At 40.3% G+C, this 20,314-nt stretch overlaps 1 protein-coding gene across 1 annotated transcript in view; it reads right to left on the reverse strand.

The window, feature by feature from the left end:
• Nucleotides 1–4,224: 4,224 nt before the first annotated feature.
• Nucleotides 4,225–20,314, reverse strand: part of LOC128519617 (vascular cell adhesion protein 1-like) — a 57,954-nt gene continuing 41,864 nt past the window's right edge. The window contains exons 6-11 of the mRNA XM_053493406.1: nt 8,043–8,375; nt 7,104–7,352; nt 5,809–6,078; nt 5,367–5,696; nt 4,884–5,132; nt 4,225–4,480 (exon numbers count right to left, since the gene is read on the reverse strand). Coding sequence (XP_053349381.1) covers nt 4,410–4,480; nt 4,884–5,132; nt 5,367–5,696; nt 5,809–6,078; nt 7,104–7,352; nt 8,043–8,375 — 1,502 coding nt within the window. The 3' untranslated portion in view covers nt 4,225–4,409. The remainder of the gene's footprint in view (nt 4,481–4,883; nt 5,133–5,366; nt 5,697–5,808; nt 6,079–7,103; nt 7,353–8,042; nt 8,376–20,314) is intronic.

The following is a 20,314-nucleotide window of genomic DNA, read 5'->3' on the forward strand; positions in this document are numbered from 1 at the left end:
GCAATCCCTCTAGCACTAATTACATGTCCTAGGAAGCCGGTCTCTCGCCGCAGCAGCTGACACTTTTTAGGGTTGAGTCGCAAATTCGCCCGCCGGATAGCCAGAAATACTTCCCGTAGGTTAGCTAGAGCGACCTCAAACTCCCTGCCGTGCACCAGTAAATCGTCCAGGTAAACGACACAACGGTTGCAAGGAATATCGGCTAATACCTTCTCCATCAACCGTTCGAACGTAGCTGGAGCGTAACATAGGCCGAACGGCATGCGCCGGAATTGCCATAGCCCTTGCCCGATCGAGAACGCAGTTTTAGGTTGCGCTTCCAGGGCGAGCTCTACTTGCCAGTCCCCGCTTCGCAGATCTAACGAGCTAAACCACGCCGAGCCCGCAACGTGTTCCAGCGCATCATCTATACGCGGCAACGGATAGAAATCTTTGCGCGTCACCTCGTTTAACCGCCGGTAATCGACACAAAACCGCCACGATTCGTCCTTTTTGCGCACTAACACAACCGGTGAAGACCACGGTCCGGACGCTGGCTCTATGACGCCCGAGTCGGCCATCTCACGTAGCTTTTGTTCGGCGATAGCTCGTTTAGCTAAGGGAAGACGTCTCGGATGTAACCGAACAGGAGCCGCGTTACCCGTATTAATCGTGTGCTGCACCAAATTGGTATGTGTGCACTCGCTCTCATCAACCGCGAAAATGTCTGCGAACTCGTGTAGCAGGGATTTCACGGTGTCGGCCTGTGTCTGACTGAGCCCTACGCTGCTATGCTGCATAAGCTCGGCCATTATTCTCGTTCGGTCTGCTACCGGATGTTTACCCCGAAGCTAGTTTTAACGGCTGCTGGGGTACGTTGTCCTCAGGCCTGAGAACACTGCAGCGGTAATCCGGCGGTCCCTGGCCTCGGCGACGTCGCGGAATCTCGGAAGCTGGGTCGGGGCCTAGCCGGGTTGCCCTGTCCCCGGCTAGGTTCACCTACCGAGCGGCCCTGAGTCACGGTAGGTCGCTCGGCTCTTTCGCGGCGGCGTTCTGCCATGATGGGTTCGGCGCGCTCAGCCTCGCGCAGCGCCTCAGCCAAGGAAGCCGGTGCCGCTAACCGGATGTGCTCGCGCAGCCGCCACGGCCGGATTCCCCGCAGGAACGCACGGCGCGCTAGCTCCTCCTGCTGGACGGACCCGAACTCCGGGTAGCCTCTGCGCGCGAGAGACCTCAGGTCCATGGCAAACGCCCCCAGTGGCTCGGAGGCGCTCCGCACGCGGGTTGCCAGCTCCTCGCACGCGGCCTCCTTACGGTCACCTGCGCTGAACCGGAAGCGGAGCGACTCCCGCAGCTTCGCCCAGTCCTTCCGCTCATCAGCCCGGAGGTCTTCCAACGCCCGCAGCGCGTCACCCTCCAACGAGAGGGCCACCCGGACGGCTGTTTCCGCCGAGGACCAGCCCGCGAAGTCGGCGGCTAGCTCTACCTGGGCAAGGAACGCGTGGGGATTGACGGCGCCGTTGTAGGCCGGCAGGCGCAGCTGCAGGCCGCTTCGCTGGCGGACGGGGCACGGAGCTGTAGCTTGCTCCGGTGCTGCGTCACTGGAGGAATCCCCCCCAAGGTCCAGTGCCGGAACCTGGAACGTGCAGCTCCGCTCCGGTCGCCGCTCTAACCCGCTACTCTCCATCCCACTTCTGACACCAATGTAGCGTTTTTCACCGCCACGCAAGAACTTGAAGAGACGAGTGAGCTTCTTGGCTGCCCAATGCAAAATGGCTGGGAGAAATTTATTCGCTCTGACACAACGGCACATTCAAATAACAGTCACACAACACAAGACACACTTCTGATCCACACACACACACACCCTGGCCGAAGCCACTACCCCAGACACCTTTCCCCAACACGGTGAACACATAACAGTCCCTCCCGCAAAGCATGATGGTTATTACTCAAACCCCACCCACGCCACAATATATTATGTATTATAAGTACATTACAGCCATTACTACTGTGTTACAAATACATTATTAATATACTATGAGTAGATTCTTGTTGCAACAGTAGCATGTTGTTATACTTCTGTCTGATTGCAAATACTAAAAAAATACACTGAGATTAATAGAAATATACTTTATTACATAATATAGTACACACAGTCTTTTATAATACTGTATTGCAAATGTGTTACCAGTACACTAAAGGTATTTAGGATAATTTACAAATGCTGAATGCATTTTCTACACTATGACATGTTTTTAAAACGCATATCAGTACAGCAGATTTTATTCAGATTTAATTTGCACAAGGTTACAAAACACAGTACTATAGTTTAGTTATGTTCAACAAAACATTAGGTTGTCTTACAAACACACAAACTAAAATTTAAACTGTTGTGTGAACACAGACAGACATTAGTATTAGCATATACAAGTACAGTATTAGTTTAAACCTGATGTGTTGATTCTAGCTGTTACACAGAGACTGAAAACAGGCCGAGAGCTACAGAGCCGTTATACCACAAGCAAAGTACATAAGATTTAGCAATAACACATTAGACAATACAATCTATAGTTTAAACTATGTACTCAATTTAAAACTACCTAACAAAAAACATACAAATTACCTTATGTCAATGAAAATAAAATAATAACGATACCAATGAAAGCACGCAATAATGCAGCTTCTAGCCATTAAAAATTGGAAGCTGAGGACTACTGTACGTTTTGCGCTGATTCTAGTCTCTGGTTGGCTAGAATAGTTAAAGAGCTATAACACTGCAGCAGTTCGTGATAGTGAGCGCACAGAAGCAAGTTTAAACACACAGAAATGATCTTGAACGTGCAAAAGTGATTTTCAGAGTGCGTAGTGCACTAAATATAAGCATAAATAAGGACATATGAATAAGTAGGCCTACATTTAAATTTAACTGAAAATATACAAAGACTACCGTATATTAAAATTTGTATTCTAATGTATACTTTCTATACATTTTTATAATGATTATTAAGAGAATATATATTTTTTTAAATATACCAAAAATAAATTGGAAAACAAAGTTTAAATAATGACAAATTATGGAATGATTTACCATTGACCATTTGTGAGGCCACATCATTGAGGGTGTTTAAGTCCCATCTTAAAACTCATGTTTTCCCTGGCATTTAAACCAACATGACATGTTGATTTTACATATTGTTTTAAAATTTTTTACAAAAAATCTATTATTTTTGTATTATTTTATTTTATTTTTATTCATTTTATTATTATTTTTATTATTTTTATTATTATTAATAATAATTATTTTATTAGATTACAATGTTATTTTATTATTTATGTGAAGCACTTTGGGGCATTCATGTTGTTAAAGTGCTATACAAATAAAGTTGAGTTGAGAGTTGAGAAATAACTGTACTTTGGAAATTAGACCAACTTTTCACTTAAAGTATATTTTCATGTAATATATTTTTGGCAAGGTTACTATATTACAACGATTTAGAAGTATGTTTAAAGCTTAATTTCAAAATTTGGTAAAAGCATGATATTAGTATACTTTTATATATTAACTGATGGTACAATTTTTTGTTAGTATATTTGCAATATACTATCGAAGATTTCAATATATTTGTATACTAAGACTACACTGGCTTGTGCAATCTATCATAACCTAGTACCACCAGTAATGTGACATTGCTTACTTATTAAACCAGGAATCTGAAACTCACCCAAAATGTGGCCCTGACTTGATGTGACAGGTCACATATCTCTTGTCCACCGAGTTTGAACATTTTACCTTGTTCCCACCGAGGACTTCATGAACTAATGCAAGAACCATGACTGCAAAGACACACTATTGATAAAAGACAGTAATGTATATATTAGTTGTATATCTTTGTTAACTAGAAATTAAGTATATAACTGTAACTGTAAGAATTAATTAGGCAAAATGTAAAGTCCATGACGGTTGCCTGTTCAGTCTGTTCATACATAATGGTCACCCGTTCAATATTTTAACTCCTCCACATGCAGAGCGCTGAGCAGAAAGATGAGATTTTTTACTTTAGTTTCAAAGATTAATGACCTTAAAGTAGTATAATAAATCCATGAACTTCATTTGTTCTTCACAGTATATATCATGATCTACAGTCATTTCAATTATTTTATGAAGTTAAAACTAAAGGATTAGATACACAGGCGTCACGGTTCACATTGGATACACAGGAGTCACAGCATAAGATGGATTCATGGTTGGCATTAGACCAATTGGAGTCATGGTTAGCTACACAGATTTTAGTATCACTATACACTTTTGTCTTTGGACTGCAGTATTGTGGTCCACATAGCTGTTGTTTTTATGGGATTGCAGGTGCTTCAGGATGTAGAATGTTGTGTTATCTTGGGTTGGAAAGACATCCAGCACTCAAAGATGATCACAACACTGTAGTAACAACCGCTAGCAAACCAACCATTACCCAGACAGAACTGAGTGGAGGTTGCCCAGCTAAAAGAGAGAGAAAGAAAAAAAAAACAGAAAACATAAGTAATTAATATAAATTACCGATAGTCTATAAGCAGTTTGAGGATGGTTATTATGATATATAAAATTATATATGTTATGATACAACGTAATGGAAAGTGTTCTTGATAAAAAAAAATTATTCTACAAATCAGTTCACCATTTACACTCGCCTGTAACTCTCACAGTCATGGTTACCTAGACCAGGAAGTTATGTGCAGTGCAGGTGTACTGTACAGTCAGGGATAACCTTGACCTCGGGGTAGCTAGTGCTAATGCTAATGTTTGTTTGATGTACATACTAGCGCGAAAAAAGATCCTGGCATATTACCAGTGTGGTAGGGATTGTTCTTGGTTATTTTTTATGATTCTACAGAGTCACACTTACCTGTAACTCTGACAATCTCTGTCTTGGTTACGTGGCCCATGGAGTTGTGAGCGGTGCAGGTGTACTGACCCTGGTCTTTTTTACGAATGCTACTGATACGGATGGAGGAACCTGAGATGAAGGTGTTATTAGGTAAAGTCCAGTTGTAATGAGGGCTGGGGTTTCCTTCTGCTAAGCACTTCATCATCAGGCTTTCACCTTCAGCTCGTGATATGTTAGTAAATAAAGACCCTATAATAATCGGTTTATCTGAGAGAGAGAGAGAAAGAGAGAGAGAGAGAAAGAATAAAGATTATTATAATAATTATTAAGTTTAGCTAACATCTACACAGACAATCAGACTAGACAGGATCTCAGTAAAACTATTTCTAATGCAACTGTTACAGCTTTCTAATTAGTGATAAATTTGACCTTGGTGTAGCTACTGCTAATGCTAATGTTTGTTAGATGTTTACAGATAGTATAATAATGTTACAGACTCACAGTGTACAGTGATGGTGATTGGCTGTGATTCAGACACAACTGGACCTGTGTCCAGATTCAGCACAGCTGCACACTTGTACTGCACTCCTTCATCCTCACGTCTGGCCGTAACGTTCAGTTTCACTGTCACGCTCACGTTCTTCATCTCATTTACCAAGTCTGAAATTAATGTTTCACTAAAAATTGCAAAAGCGTTTTGCTTTGAATCGGCTCTGCTCCAGCGTACACTGAGTTTATGTCCAGGACCGACGTTTTCAATCTCACACATCAGCTCTGTTTGATGTCCCTCTCTCCACACAGCTGAGGTCAGCGTAATACTGTCTGGTCTCTCTGTAAACACACACACACACACACACACACACACACAGCAAAACCATGTTGAATATGATAAATGTGCACACAATAAGAAAGTAATAGTATTTTATGAGATGGTGGTACTCACTGTAAATGGTGAGATTTACACGACTCCTACACTGATCATTTTCCATTGTGATGTAACATGTGAGATTGTCAGCTCCATCCCAATTCGTCAGACTGTCCACCTTCCACATCAAACTTGTCTCAGTGTCTGTCCTCGGGTGTGATGATTTAGACTCCCAGCCCAGCCAGTATCCCGTCACAGGTTTACTCAGTATGGAGCAGTTCACTTCAGCAGGGTGTCCATACTCCACCAGCAGAGACGCCGGAGTGACGACAGGATCTTTACATACTTCTGTTCAGCACAATAACAAAGCCAGAGCTGATTTTGTGTTTTCGGCAAAGTAGAATAAAAGTGTCTAATAATATAACACATATAATTAAAAACATGTAAAATGGCAAATTAGTAGTCAGTTTTGCAAATTTGTAACTTTAGAGCTTTTATTTGTCACATATACAGTTCTACAGAGTTAAACAGGTAGTAAAGTTCTAAATCCTGGAGCTGGTGATAAAAAAGATGATAAAACCATTGCCTTATTTTCTTAAACATGTTGTGGATGAAGTGATAAGGTAAGGTATCGCTGCTTCATCAGACTTTATATGGCATATACATAGATAGATGGATGCATGGAAAGTGTTTGTGATTATTTTCTTGATTCTACAAATGAGTACATAAATAGATGTATAGTTTATTGATCCCAAAAAGAATTTCAGATATGCAGCAGCAGTGGTGAGAGTAACACAAAGACAGGTTGTAGATTGCACACTGTATTTACGTATAGTCAGTATACACAGAAGTGTGAGAACTGACCAAAAGTAACTAGTGCAAGGCAAAGAACATAAACCTACAAGACATATGAGAAGCATATAAATAAAGCATAAAAATCACAAGTTTAAAAGAAAAAAATATAGAATAAGAGAAATGAAGTTAATGACAGTGCAGCTATGATGTGTAATTTTATATGTGGCAAAGTGACAACAGTGCAAATAGTATTGATTGTACAGATGCCTAAGTAAGAGCATCATAAACGTGACAATAAAATTGAGTCTGTGTGTAATGGCAAAATCTGCAGTAGTTAGAGTAACTGATCAGACCCTGAAGCTAACAGATGAGAGAGTTATGCGTGTGAGATGTTACACAAAATAATATCTGTTAGCTTTATGTAGTGCCAATCTAACAATTACAAAGTTAAAATAAGTGTTTGCTTCTGCTCACATTCTTCTGAGAGTCCTGTCTCAACGAGTGCAAGAAAAACCCAATGGCATATTGTCAGTGTTGTAGGAAGTGTTCTTGATTATTTTCACAACATTCACACTCACCTGTAACTCTGACAGTCACCGTCTTGGTTACGTGGCCCACAGAGTTGTAAGCGGTGCAGGTGTACTGACCCTGGTCTTTTATACGGATGTTACTGATACGGATGGAGGAACCTGAGATGAATGTGTTATTAGGTAAAGTCCAGTTGTAATGAGGGCTGGGTTTTCCATCTGCTGAGCACTCCATCATCAGGCTTTCACCTTCAGCTCGTGATACATTAGTAAATAAAGGGCCTGTAATAATTGGTTTATCTGAAAGAGAAAGAGTAAAGAGTTTTGCTAACTTCTCCACAGACAGTCAGACTAAGCAAGATCTCAGTATAATGATTCCTAATGCAACTGTAGCTGCTGTACAATCAGGGATAAACTTGACCTACTGCAGGTGTACACGCAAAAGTTTGGAATCACTTGCAAATTTCAACAACAATACCAGGGGTTTCAAAACTATGAAATAACACATATGGATTAAAGTTATTATGTACAGTAACAACAATAATAACAGTTAGTTGTTATTTTAAGACACAGAGATCAGCCTTTTTGAAATAGTTTGTGCTAGAATAGTATTGTCAAATGCATTTGCAAAACCCATTAAGCATCATGATGAAACTGGCTCTCATGAAGACCTTCCCAGGAAAGCAAGACCAAAAATGACCTCTGCTGCAGAAGCACCTCTGCTGCTAATTAACAGCACCTTGGATTAGAGCCGTTATGAAAGCTTTACTGATATTTACTATCGTGATATTCCAATATCAACTGTTTAAAGCAGATTATAGCATATTTTGGACACCTTTAGCATTGCTTTACAATGTAAAAAGAAATATAAATCATGAGCAACCATGGGGTTAGAAAGTGATCCCAAACTTTTGAGTGGTAGTGTAGCTAGTGCTCATGCTAATCTTTGTTAGATGTTTACAGATACTATAATAATGTTACAAGACTCACAGTGTACAGTGATGGTGATTGGCTGTGATTCAGACACAACCGGACCTGTGTCCAGATTCAGCACAGCTGCACACTTGTACTGCACTCCTTCATCCTCACGTCTGGCTGTAACATTCAGTTTCACTGTCACGCTAACGTTCTTTATCTCATTTAGCAAGTCTGAAAGTGATGTTTTACTAAATAGTGTGAAAGCCTTGTTTTGCTTCGAATCAGATCTGCTCCAGTGTACACTGAGTTTATGTCCAGGACCAAAGTTTTTAATCTGACACTTCAGCTCTGTCTGATGTCCCGCTATCCACACGGCGGGGCTCAGTGTAACACTGTCTGGTCTCTCTGTTAAGACACACACACAACAGATTAAACCATGTTGAATATGATAAATGTGCACACAATAAAAAAGTAATGAGATGGTGGTACTCACTGTAAATGGTGAGATTTACACGACTCCTACACTGATCATTTTCCATTGTGATGTAACATGTGAGATTGTCAGCTTCATCCCAATTCGTCAGACTGTCCACCTTCCACATCAAACTTGTTTCAGTGTCTGTCCTCGGGTGTGATGATTTAGACTCCCAGCCCAGCCAGTATCCCGTCACAGGTTTACTCGGTATGGAGCAGTTCACTTCAGCAGGGTGTCCATACTCCACCAGCAGAGACGCCGGAGTGACGACAGGATCTCTACATACTTCTGTTCAGAACAATAACAAACCCAGAGCTGATTTTGTGTTTTCAGCAAAGAAGAATAAAAGCATCTAATAATTAGTAGTCAGTTTTGCAAATCTGTAACTTCAGAGCTTTTATTTGTCACATATACAGTTCTACAGGGTTAAACAGGTACAGTAGTAAAGTTCTGAATCCTGGAGTTGTTTAAGATGATGATGCCATTGCCTTTTTTTCTAAGATGTGTTGTGAATGAAGTGATAGGGTAAGGTATTTATGTCATCCTTTTACAGGGACGTTGTGTAGATCTTGGGAGACTTGAGAACCGTTGTCTCTCTGGGATTTTTTAAATCGGCCTGAGCGGCCACTAGTGTGAACCAACACGAGTCCCAGGTGGATGTTCGAAAGCACCATACTGGGCAAACGTGTTCTCCTAAGTTTATCTTTATTGTCATAGTCTCATGCGTCTGTTTGTGAACATAAAGTTAAAGCTCATGCTGACCTGAACGGCTTAAAATATGAGATTTCCTGATCGTTTGCATTTACCATCCTTCATGATAACATGCCAGACCTCTTACACTGGCTCTTTTCTCTCAAGGTGCATTTCGATCGCCCTGAAGTATACCACACAGGGTATTCAGCTATGTTAAATGTAAGTCCAAATCGAAGGGAGCAATACTGATCAGTTTAAAGCGCACTGAAATGGTGGGAATGAATAAATCCAGGATCGTGAAAAAAATTTGAGGTTGAAAGGGGATTCTTATATTTATTATCATTATTATAAATAAAGACATAATATTAATACAGTGGAACCTCGGATTACGAGCTTAATTCGTTCCGCAAGCAGGCTCGTTTTCCAAAACACTTGTAAACCAAATTCAATTTTCCCATAGGAAATAATGGAAACTTAAATTATTCGTTCTACAGCCCAAAAAAATAAATACATAAATATAATTAATACAAAATATAAAGTAAAAATAAAACAAATTAACCTGTACTTTACCTTAAATAATTGTAAAAATAAATCCCGACAGATAAGTGTTTTCGTTTGTGTACGCAGGGTGTGTGTGTGTGTGTGTGTGTGTGTAAAATGTGCGTTAACACATTAACAGATAGACCATTTTTAAAACCGTTTAAAAATTAGCAAGGATTTCCTAGTCACACTTGCGTGAGCGCATACTAACAGGATCACTACTGTAAAGTAAAACAATAACAACAAAAAACAAATTAAACAGCCCCTCACCTTTAAAAACAGTCGCGACAGAGAAGAGTTTGTGTGTTTGTTTGGCAACCTGAGAGGAGGGGAGCTGTAAAGCTGAGACCTATCGTCTCCCCTGCTGGGTCTTAGTGCCTGCAGCGTTTTTGAGTGTGCGTGTGTGTGTTTGTGTCTGTGTAAGGCAGAGAGTTTGTGTGTTTGTTTGGCAACCTGAGAGAAGGGGGCCGTAAACACGAGCGAGCCCCCCTTCAGCCCCCCCCCCCACCTCTCAGGTTGCCAAACAAACACACAAACTCCTCTCTGTCGCGATTGTTTTTAAAGGTGAGGGGCTGTTTAATTTGTTTTTTGTTGTTGCTGTTTTACTTACAGCAGTGATCCTGTTAGTATGCGCTCACGCAAGTGTGACTAGGGATGTTCCTTGCTAATTTTTAAACGGTTTTAAAAACGGTCTATCTGTTAATGTGTTAACGCACATTTTACACACACACACCCTGCGTGCACAAACGAAAACACTTATCTGTCGGGATTTATTTTAACAAATTTTTAAGGTAAAGTACAGGTTAATTTGTTTTATTCTTACTTTATATTTTGTATTAATTATATTTATGTATTTATTTTTTTGAGCTGTAGAACGAATAATTTAAGTTTCCATTATTTCCTATGAGAAAATTAAATTTGGTTTACGAGTGTTTGGGAATACAAGCCCGCTTCCGGAATGAATTAAGCTCGTAATCCGAGGTTCCACTGTACTAGCCTATATAATACTAAGGAATTCGTACATTTTTGTGTCCTTTTAATATGATGTTGTCCCTGATAATAATGATAATAAATTAATCCTTTTTTGAACTCCTTTTTTTCTAGTTCCAGCGAGACGCAATGACTTATGGGAAATCGTTCATTCCCTTTTCCAGTGAAGTGAAGACCTGTTCCCTACACTATTTGCAGTTCCCCGTGAACTGAACATTTTCGCTCCGTGTGGTTTGGAATCGCACTTAACATGGCTGAACACCCTGTGAAGTGTACTCAGGCCATTTGGAACGCACATTTGCTCTTCTGGGCCTTCTTTTCTCGAGCAATTCCTGGGGCAGTCATTTTGATCTTAAGCTCCACTACAGAGGCAAATTGTGGTGCATTCTGAGTGTTATTAATAAAGCTCTCAAGACCACATCCGTTCAAGACAGAAGCTCACATTACAGCAGAGGTGGTTGCAAACTGGTGCTGGAGATTGAAAAGTTTTGCCATGTCCCAGTCACAGGTGAAGCCATGACAAGTTATTAATCTATTTTCCTGATCTGTAAACCCACATGTAAGGCAAATGTTGACTGCTCTATTTTAAAGGAGAGAAATGTGGGATTCAAACATAAAGCGTTGCATGCCTGGGGTATATTGCTGGTAACCAGGAAACCATAATGGACCGGTAGAAAGTCTCAGCCTTAAGAAACTGGTTGATTCCTACTAGTGTCAAAGAATGTCATTGTTTCCTGGGGTTTGTTAAGTTTTGTCGATTCTTCATCAGACTTCAGCATACTTGCTGCCCGTCTCACCACCCTCCAAAAGAAACATGCCAAGCGCCTCATATGCATAAAGATAGATACATACATACTTTAATGATCTCACAGAATATTACGAAAGTGACAATAAAATTAAGTCTGTGTGTAATGGCAAAATCTGCAGTAGTTAGAGTAACTGATCAGACCCTGAAGCTAACAGATGAGGGAGTTATGCCTGTAACACCGAGATGTTACACAAAACAATATCTGTTAGCTTTATGTAGTGCCAATCTAACAATTACAAAGTTAAAATAAGTGTTTGCTTCTGCTCACATTCCTCTGAGAGTCCTGTCTCAACGAGTGCAAGAAAAACCCAATGGCATATTGTCAGTGTGGTTAGAAAATGTTCTTGATTATTTTCACAACATTCCCACTCACCTGTAACTCTGACAGTCACCGTCTTGGTTACGTGGCCCACAGAGTTGTAAGCGGTGCAGGTGTACTGACCCTGGTCTTTTATACGGATGTTACTGATACAGATGGAGGAACCTGAGATAAAAGTGTTATTAGGTAAAGTCCAGTTGTAATGAGGGCTGGGTTTTCCATCTGCTGAGCACTCCATCATCAGGCTTTCACCTTCAGCTCGTGATACATTAGTAAATAAAGGGCCTGTAATAATCGGTTCATCTGAAAGAGAGAGAATAAAAATGTTAATTATTAAATTTAGCTAACTTCTCCTCAGACAGTCAGACTATACAAGATTTCAGTAGAACTATTTCTAATACTATCTGCTGTATAGTTAGGGATAACTTCAACCTCAGTGCAGCTAGTGTTAGTGCTACTACTATTGTTTGTTAGGTGTTTACAGATATTATAATTATGTTACAGACTCACAGTGTACAGTGATGGTGATTGGCTGTGATTCAGACACAACCGGACCTGTGTCCAGATTCAGCACAGCTGCACACTTGTACTGCACTCCTTCATCCTCACGTCTGGCCGTAACGTTCAGTTTTACTGTCGCATTCACGTTCTTCATCTCATTTACCAAGTCTGAAAGTGATGTTTGACTGAATAGTGTAAAAGTGTTGTTTGGCTTCGGATTAGATCTGCTCCAGTGTACACTGAGTTTATGTCCAGGACCGACGTTTTTAATCTGACACTTTAGCTCTGTCTGATGTCCCTCTATCCACACATTAGACACAGAGCTCAGGATAATGCTGTCTGGTCTCTCTGTAAACACACACATACACACACACACACACACACACACACACACAGACATGTCAAATATGATAAATGTAAACACAATAAAAAAGCTATGAGATTTTATGAGATGGTGGTACTCACTGTAAATGGTGAGATTTACATTCCTCTCACACTGACCAGTTCCTGTGGTGAGGTAACACTTGAGACCGACAGGTTCCTCCCAATTTGTCAGACTGTCCACCCTCCACATCAAACTTGTTTCAGTGTCTGTATCCGGTTGTAATGATTTAGACTCCCAGCCCAGTATGTATTGTGTCACAGGTTTACTCGGTATGGAGCAGTTCACTTCAGCAGGGTGTCCATACTCCACCAGCAGAGACGCCGGAGTGACGACAAGATCTCTACATACTTCTGTTCAGCACAATAACAAATAAAACAGTATAATAATATAATACTTTTAATACAAATTTAATAAAATGGCAAATTATTAGTATGTTTTGCAAATCTGTAACTTAATTGATCTTCAGAGGTTTTATTTGTCATATACACAGGTATAAAGATTACACAGCTAGTGAAATTCTAATTGGTTGGCACTGAAACTAATTTAAGAAAAACAAGCATTACAAATAATTAGATGAAAAATCAAACAAAAGCAGTCCTGCAGATCTTGAGATAAAAGTAGCTTCTTAAGTGTTCTCTCTCTGAGCTTTTGTGATTCAACAGGAGTGGATGAATGTTTGTCATAGTGTCCCACTTTCTGATTTGCTGTTGTATGATATGCAGTGAAATGTTTTAACAACCGCCCATGACATATAAATTAAAAGAAAAATAGAGTATTCTAAATAAAGAATATGAAATAAAAGTGTAATAAAAAAGAAAATTACACTATGAAAAGAAAATATCCTAATAAGGAATATAAAATGTGAAATAAGAATAAAATAATAAAAAGTTTTACAGTATGGGAAACATAGGAAACATGAACATAATGTAATGTCTGGTGACTGAATGGCTTAAAAACTGTTTCTGTGACCTTGTGACCTTGAAGAAGGCCTACACATCTTAACCACCTTAGATGTCAGCAGGTCGTTAAACTGCCCTTCAAAGTGATAAAGAACCTTTACACCCAAACTATTGAGTTCTTCCTGAGAGGAGGCATCACAGCCCGGTCTCAATATAAACAAACACCTGCACCAATAGATATAAATTAAAAAAGCTAAACTGAATTTTTTTTTTACTTTGATGACTTAATATTTTTACCAATGAAATAACAGTGCTGGAGTGGTATAAGTGAATAAGTGGTATAAGCACCATCAAGCTTTTTCTGTGAAGAGGCATCACAGCCTGGTTTCAGAACAGCACTAAGCAGCACAGATGAGCTCTACAGAGGGACCTAAACTCTACCTACAGCACACGGTGACGGACCAAGGCCAGAGCGATAGTGAGGGAAGTCAGGCACCTGAACAATCGACTCTTCACTCTGTTACAGTCAGGGAAGCATTTCTGTACATTTAATACTTTTTTATTATTTTCCCCAATAAACCGTTTCTATATAATTAAAAGAAGGTTTTGTCTGTAAATTGGTCAGAACTTGATTGGTCTTTCAATGATATCTTTATATTTCATACATTGGGGAACCTAAAACTAGTTTCATAAAAATTTTATGTCTGTCTGTTTGTCTGTCCAGCCAGATTATGTCACAGCATCACACAAGACTGGCTTGACAGAATTTATTAAATCTTTTGCAGTACTTTTATCTGCATAAAGTTTAACCTGCATCATAAGTGTTGAGTGAAAGCGACGTTATGAACAATTATGTGTCAGATTTAATAGTATACTTATATTATAAATAAGCTACTAATAAGCTCCTTGCTTACTTAAACAAACACCTGCACCAATAGATATTAATTAGAAAAGCCAAAATGTACCAAAATTTTACTGTGATTAGTTTATATTTTTACTGCTGAAATAACAGCGCTGAAGCATTACATATTGTTTGTGTGATACACTGATACTGTGTGTGTAAGAGTGTGTGTGTGTGTGTGTGATACACTGATACTGTGTGTGTGTGTGTGTGTGTGTGTGTGTGTGTGTGTGTGTGTGTGTGTGTGTGAGTGTGTGTGAGTGTGTGTGTGTGCTTGCCTATCTATCTAAGAGTGGACCTTGGTGTCGTTACACACTCACGAACAGGGGACCAGAGAACCAAGTGGGGACATATTTCAGGTCCCCAGTTTGTTATGCCTTAAGTCTGTTTTAGTAATTTAATTAGCATAAAGACCACAAACTTGGATCAGACTGAATGCGCAGCCGGCACCTCTGATCTGAAGCTGGGACTGTTAAATATTAGATCTCTCGCATCTAAAGCAGTTATAGTTAATGAAATTATCACAGATCAGGAGTTTGATTTACTCTGTTTAACAGAAACCTGGATTAAACAGGACGAGTATGTAGCTCTAAATGAAGCTAGTCCTCCTGGATACAGCTACATACACCAGCCTCGGTTAACTGGTAGAGGAGGAGGCGTCGCAGTTATTCACAATGATAATTTGACTATTGTACAAAAACACGGACACAAATTTAATTCATTTGAAATTCTTTATAGTAACATAAGTGTATTTACCTATATTAAGTCAGCTCAGTCGATCCCGCTAATTGTCATTTACAGACCTCCAGGGCCGTACTCTGAATTTCTTAGTGAATTTGCAGATTTCCTTTCAAACCTAGTCGTTTCTGTAGACAAAGTGTTAATTGCTGGAGATTTTAATATTCATTTTGAAAACCCAGAAGACCCTCTGAGAACTGCATTTATGTCTATACTGGACTCGGTAGGAGTAAATCAGTGTGTAGTAGGACCCACTCATAAAGCAGGTCACACTTTAGATTTAATAATATTATTTGGATTAAGTATAAGAAATTTATTCACAATACCACTATCTGAAGTTATCTCAGATCACTATCTTGTCTCAATTCAAGTGTGTCACAATAATAATGTACACACAGCGCCGCGCTACCGTATGAAACGTACATTCACATCAACTACCAAACAGAGTTTTATCAGTAATCTCCCAGAGTTCCCAACTTCGATTAGATCACCGTCTGACCCCACAGAACTCGATCAGGCGACTGAATATTTAGAGTCGACATTTCGCTATACCCTAGATAATGTAGCTCCAGTCAAAAGAAAAATTATTAGAGATAAAAAACTTGCTCCCTGGTATAACGATCACACGCGCACTTTAAAACAGACCGCTCGGAAATTAGAACGTAAATGGCGTCAAACTAAATTACTAGTATTTCAAATAGCATGGAAGGAGAGCATCCTGAACTATAGAAAAGCTCTTAGTGTAGCTAGATCAACATATCTCTCCACTCTTATAGAAAATAACAAAAATAATCCTAGATTCTTATTTAATGCTGTAGCCAAATTAACCAGAAATAAGACCACTGCAGAAATCTCCACAACAACATCATGCAATAGTGAGGACTTCATGAACTTTTTTAATAATAAAATTGTAAATATTAGGCATAAAATTGAGGTTTTGAAACCGAACAATGTAATTGATGCAGATGTTAATCTAGCCATGTCAGACCAGAACCTAGAATACTTTACTCCCCTTGAAGAGAATGAACTAATTTCACTCATTTCTTCTTTAAATTCATCAATCTGTATATTAGATCCTGTACCGACACATTTTCTTAAACAGATAGTACCAGCAATAATAGAACCCCTGTTGAGAATAATTAATTCTTCACTCAGCATTGGATATGTTCCAAAATCTTTTAAATTAGCAGTTATCAAACCAATAATTAAGAAACCTGACCTCGACCCCTGTCAGCTGTCCAGTTACAGACCAATATCAAACCTCCCCTTTATCTCTAAGATCCTGGAAAAGATAGTAGCGAAGCAGCTATGCTCATATATACATAGAAATGGCATACATGAACTGTATCAGTCAGGATTTAGGCCTCATCACAGTACAGAGACAGCGCTCGTTAAAGTAGTAAATGACATTCTATTGGCCTCTGATCAGGGTTGTGTAACTATGCTTGTATTACTTGACCTAAGTGCAGCTTTTGACACTGTTGATCACGCTATTCTTCTTCACAGATTAGAAAATGTAGTGGGAATTAAGGGTACAGCCCTCTCCTGGCTCAGATCCTATCTGACCCATCGTTATCAGTATGTAGACTTAAATGGTGATTATTCTGCATGTTCTCTAATGGAGTTTGGCGTTCCGCAGGGTTCAGTTTTAGGTCCACTGCTTTTTTCCCTTTACATGCTTCCTCTGGGCAACATAATCCGTAAGCATGGTATTGGTTTTCATTGTTATGCTGACGATACACAGTTATATGTCTCAGCAAAACCTGATGAGAAAAAACAGCTTACTAAAATTGAGCAATGTGTGCAGGACATAAGAAATTGGATGCTAATTAACTTCCTTCTGCTAAATCCGGATAAGACAGAAGTTCTAGTCATAGGACCGCATACAGCTAGGAGTAAAATTTTAGATCACACCGTAACTTTAGATGGCCTTTCTGTTCCATCAAATGCAACAGTGAAAGACCTTGGTGTGATTATTGATTCCAGCCTTTCATTTGAAGCACATGTAGATAATATTACCAGGATAGCATTCTTTCACCTCAGAAATATTGCCAGAATAAGAAATTTATTGTCGCTAAACGACGCAGAAAAACTAGTTCATGCTTTTATCACCTCTAGGTTGGACTATTGTAATGCCTTACTGTCTGGTTGTTCAGCTAGATGCATAAATAAGCTTCAGCTAGTCCAGAATGCAGCAGCAAGAGTCCTCACCAGAACCAGAAGATATGAGCACATCACCCCTATCTTATCCTCACTCCATTGGCTCCCTGTGAAATTTCGCATTGATTTTAAAATACTACTCTTTACATATAAAGCATTAAATGGTCTCGCGCCGCAGTACCTGAGCGAACTGCTAGTGTCTTACGATCCGCCACGCCTACTTCGATCAAAGGATGCAGGCTGCTTGTCAGTACCGCGTATTATGAAAAATACAGCTGGGGGCAGAGCTTTTTCTTACAAAGCCCCAAAGTTATGGAATAGTCTTCCAAATAGTGTTCGGGACTCAGACACAGTCTCAGTGTTTAAGTCCAGGCCAAAAACCTATTTATTTAGCCAAGCATTTTTATAAATAGATTTGCCATAGGTAAAGGAGCAGATCTGGGGGACTCATGGACGTAGAGTATTATGGTGAACTGGTATGTTTGGATGCTGTCTTCCTCACTCTCATTGATCACTCAGGTTTGCTGACGGTGAGGTGATTGTTTGCTTTACATGTCAGGAAGCCCTCATGTTTGTGTTTCCTTCTGGCTCTCCCTTTTAGTTATGCTGTCATAGTTAGTCCTGCCGGAGTCTCTGCTTGCACTCTACAGTTAATATACATTCACATTATACATTGTGTGACTGTGACCATACCTAACTGCCATCTCTCCTCTTCTTCTCTTTTCCCCCCTCTTTCCTTTTCCTCTCTCCTCCTGTCCCCCCCTTTTACTCTTTCTCTCTCTCTCTCTGTCGAGCTACACATGTCGTTCCTGAGCTGCCAGTGATCCAGACTCCCTCTGCCCTCCGGACCAGTCTGACCCATCCTGGTGCCCCGCTTCTGGCTGAAGATCTCGTCACATGGATGCCCCGTGTGTCTCTCTGGGATGCGTCTGGTGTCTGGGAATGATTCTCTCTACCTAGAAAATGGTTCTGGCCTTGACTGGTGTTGGCAACTGTTTCTCTGGGGACTTGACAGTTCGATAGTTCATGACTGGAACTTCTTACAAGTCTACCTGGGTCTTCAATAACTACCTGGACTCCATATTAACATCAATTAACATCAGCTATTATAGCTGAACTGCCTCCCACCCTACACACTGTATAAATGCAGATCATTTACTGCTTTCTGTTTCACCCAAATGAGGATGGGTTCCCTGTTGAGGTTTCTTCAAGGTTTCTTCCTATTACCATCTCAGGGAGTTTTTCCTTGCCACTGTCGCCCTCGGCTTGCTCACCAGGGACAAACTGACCATTTTGATTCATACAAATTCACATTTCATACAAACTTAAATAATTCTTTTGACTATGTAAAGCTGCTTTGCGGCAATGAAAATTGCTAAAAGCGCTATACAAATAAAATTGAATTGAATTGAATTGAATTCAAGCTAAAATCAAGTGAAAATGTCTTAATTCAATTTTCAATTCAATTCAATTTTATTTGTATAGCGCTTTTAGCAATTTTCATTGCTGCAAAGCAGCTTTACATAGTCAAAAGAATTATTTAGGTTTGTATGAAATGTGAATTTGTATGGATCAAAATGGTCAGTTTGTCCCTGGTGAGCAAGCCGAGGGCGACAGTGGCAAGGAAAAACTCCCTGAGATGGTAAAAGGAAGAAACCTTGAGAGGAACCAGACTCAACAGGGAACCCATCCTCATTTGGGTAAAACAGAGAGCAGTAAATGATCTTCATTTATACAGTGTGTAGGGTGGCAGGCAGTTTAGCATAACAGTTGATGTTAATATGGAGTCCAGGTAGTTTTTGAAGACTCTAGGTAGACTTGTAGGAAGTTCCAGTCCTAAACTAACGAACTGTCAAGTCCCCAGAGAAACAGTTGCCAACACCAGTCGAGGCCAGAACCATTTTCTAGGTAGAGAGACTCATTCCCAGACACCAGACGCATCCCAGAGAGACACACGGGGCATCCATGTGACGAGATCTTCAGCCAGAAGCGGGGCACCAGGATGGGTCAGACAGGTCCGGAGGGCAGAGGGAGTCTGGATCACTGGCAGCTCAGGAACGACATGTGTAGCTCGACAGAGAGAGAGAGAAAGAGTGAAAGGGGGGACAGGAGGAGAGAGGAAAAAGAAAGAGGGGGGAAAGAGAAGAAGAGGAGAGATGGCAGTTAGGTATGGTCACAGTCACACAATGTATAATGTGAATGTATATTAACTGTAGAGTGCAAGCAGAGACTCCGGCAGGACTAACTATGACAGCATAACTAAAAGGGAGAGCCAGAAGGAAACACAAACATGAGGGCTTCCTGACATGTAAAGCAAACAATCACCTCACCGTCAGCAAACCTGAGTGATCAATGAGAGTGAGGAAGACAGCATCCAAACATACCAGTTCACCATAATACTCTACGTCCATGAGTCCCCCAGATCTGCTCCTTTACCTATGGAAAATCTGTTTATAAAAATGCTTGGCTAAATAAATAGGTTTTTAGCCTGGACTTAAACACTGAGACTGTGTCTGAGTCCCGAACACTATTTGGAAGACTATTCCATAACTTTGGGGCTTTGTAAGAAAAAGCTCTGCCCCCAGCTGTATTTTTCATAATACGCGGTACTGACAAGCAGCCTGCATCCTTTGATCGAAGTAGGCGTGGCGGATCGTAAGACACTAGCAGTTCGCTCAGGTACTGCGGCGCGAGACCATTTAATGCTTTATATGTCAAGAGTAGTATTTTGAAATCAATGCGAAATTTCACAGGGAGCCAATGGAGTGAAGATAAGATAGGGGTGATGTGCTCATATCTTCTGGTTCTGGTGAGGACTCTCGCTGCTGCATTCTGGACTAGCTGAAGCTTATTTATGCATCTAGCTGAACAACCAGACAGTAAGGCATTACAATAGTCCAACCTAGAGGTGATAAAAGCATGAACTAGTTTTTCT

The sequence above is a fragment of the Clarias gariepinus genome, chromosome 3 (assembly GCF_024256425.1).
Source record: "Clarias gariepinus isolate MV-2021 ecotype Netherlands chromosome 3, CGAR_prim_01v2, whole genome shotgun sequence".
Lineage (NCBI taxonomy): Eukaryota > Metazoa > Chordata > Actinopteri > Siluriformes > Clariidae > Clarias > Clarias gariepinus.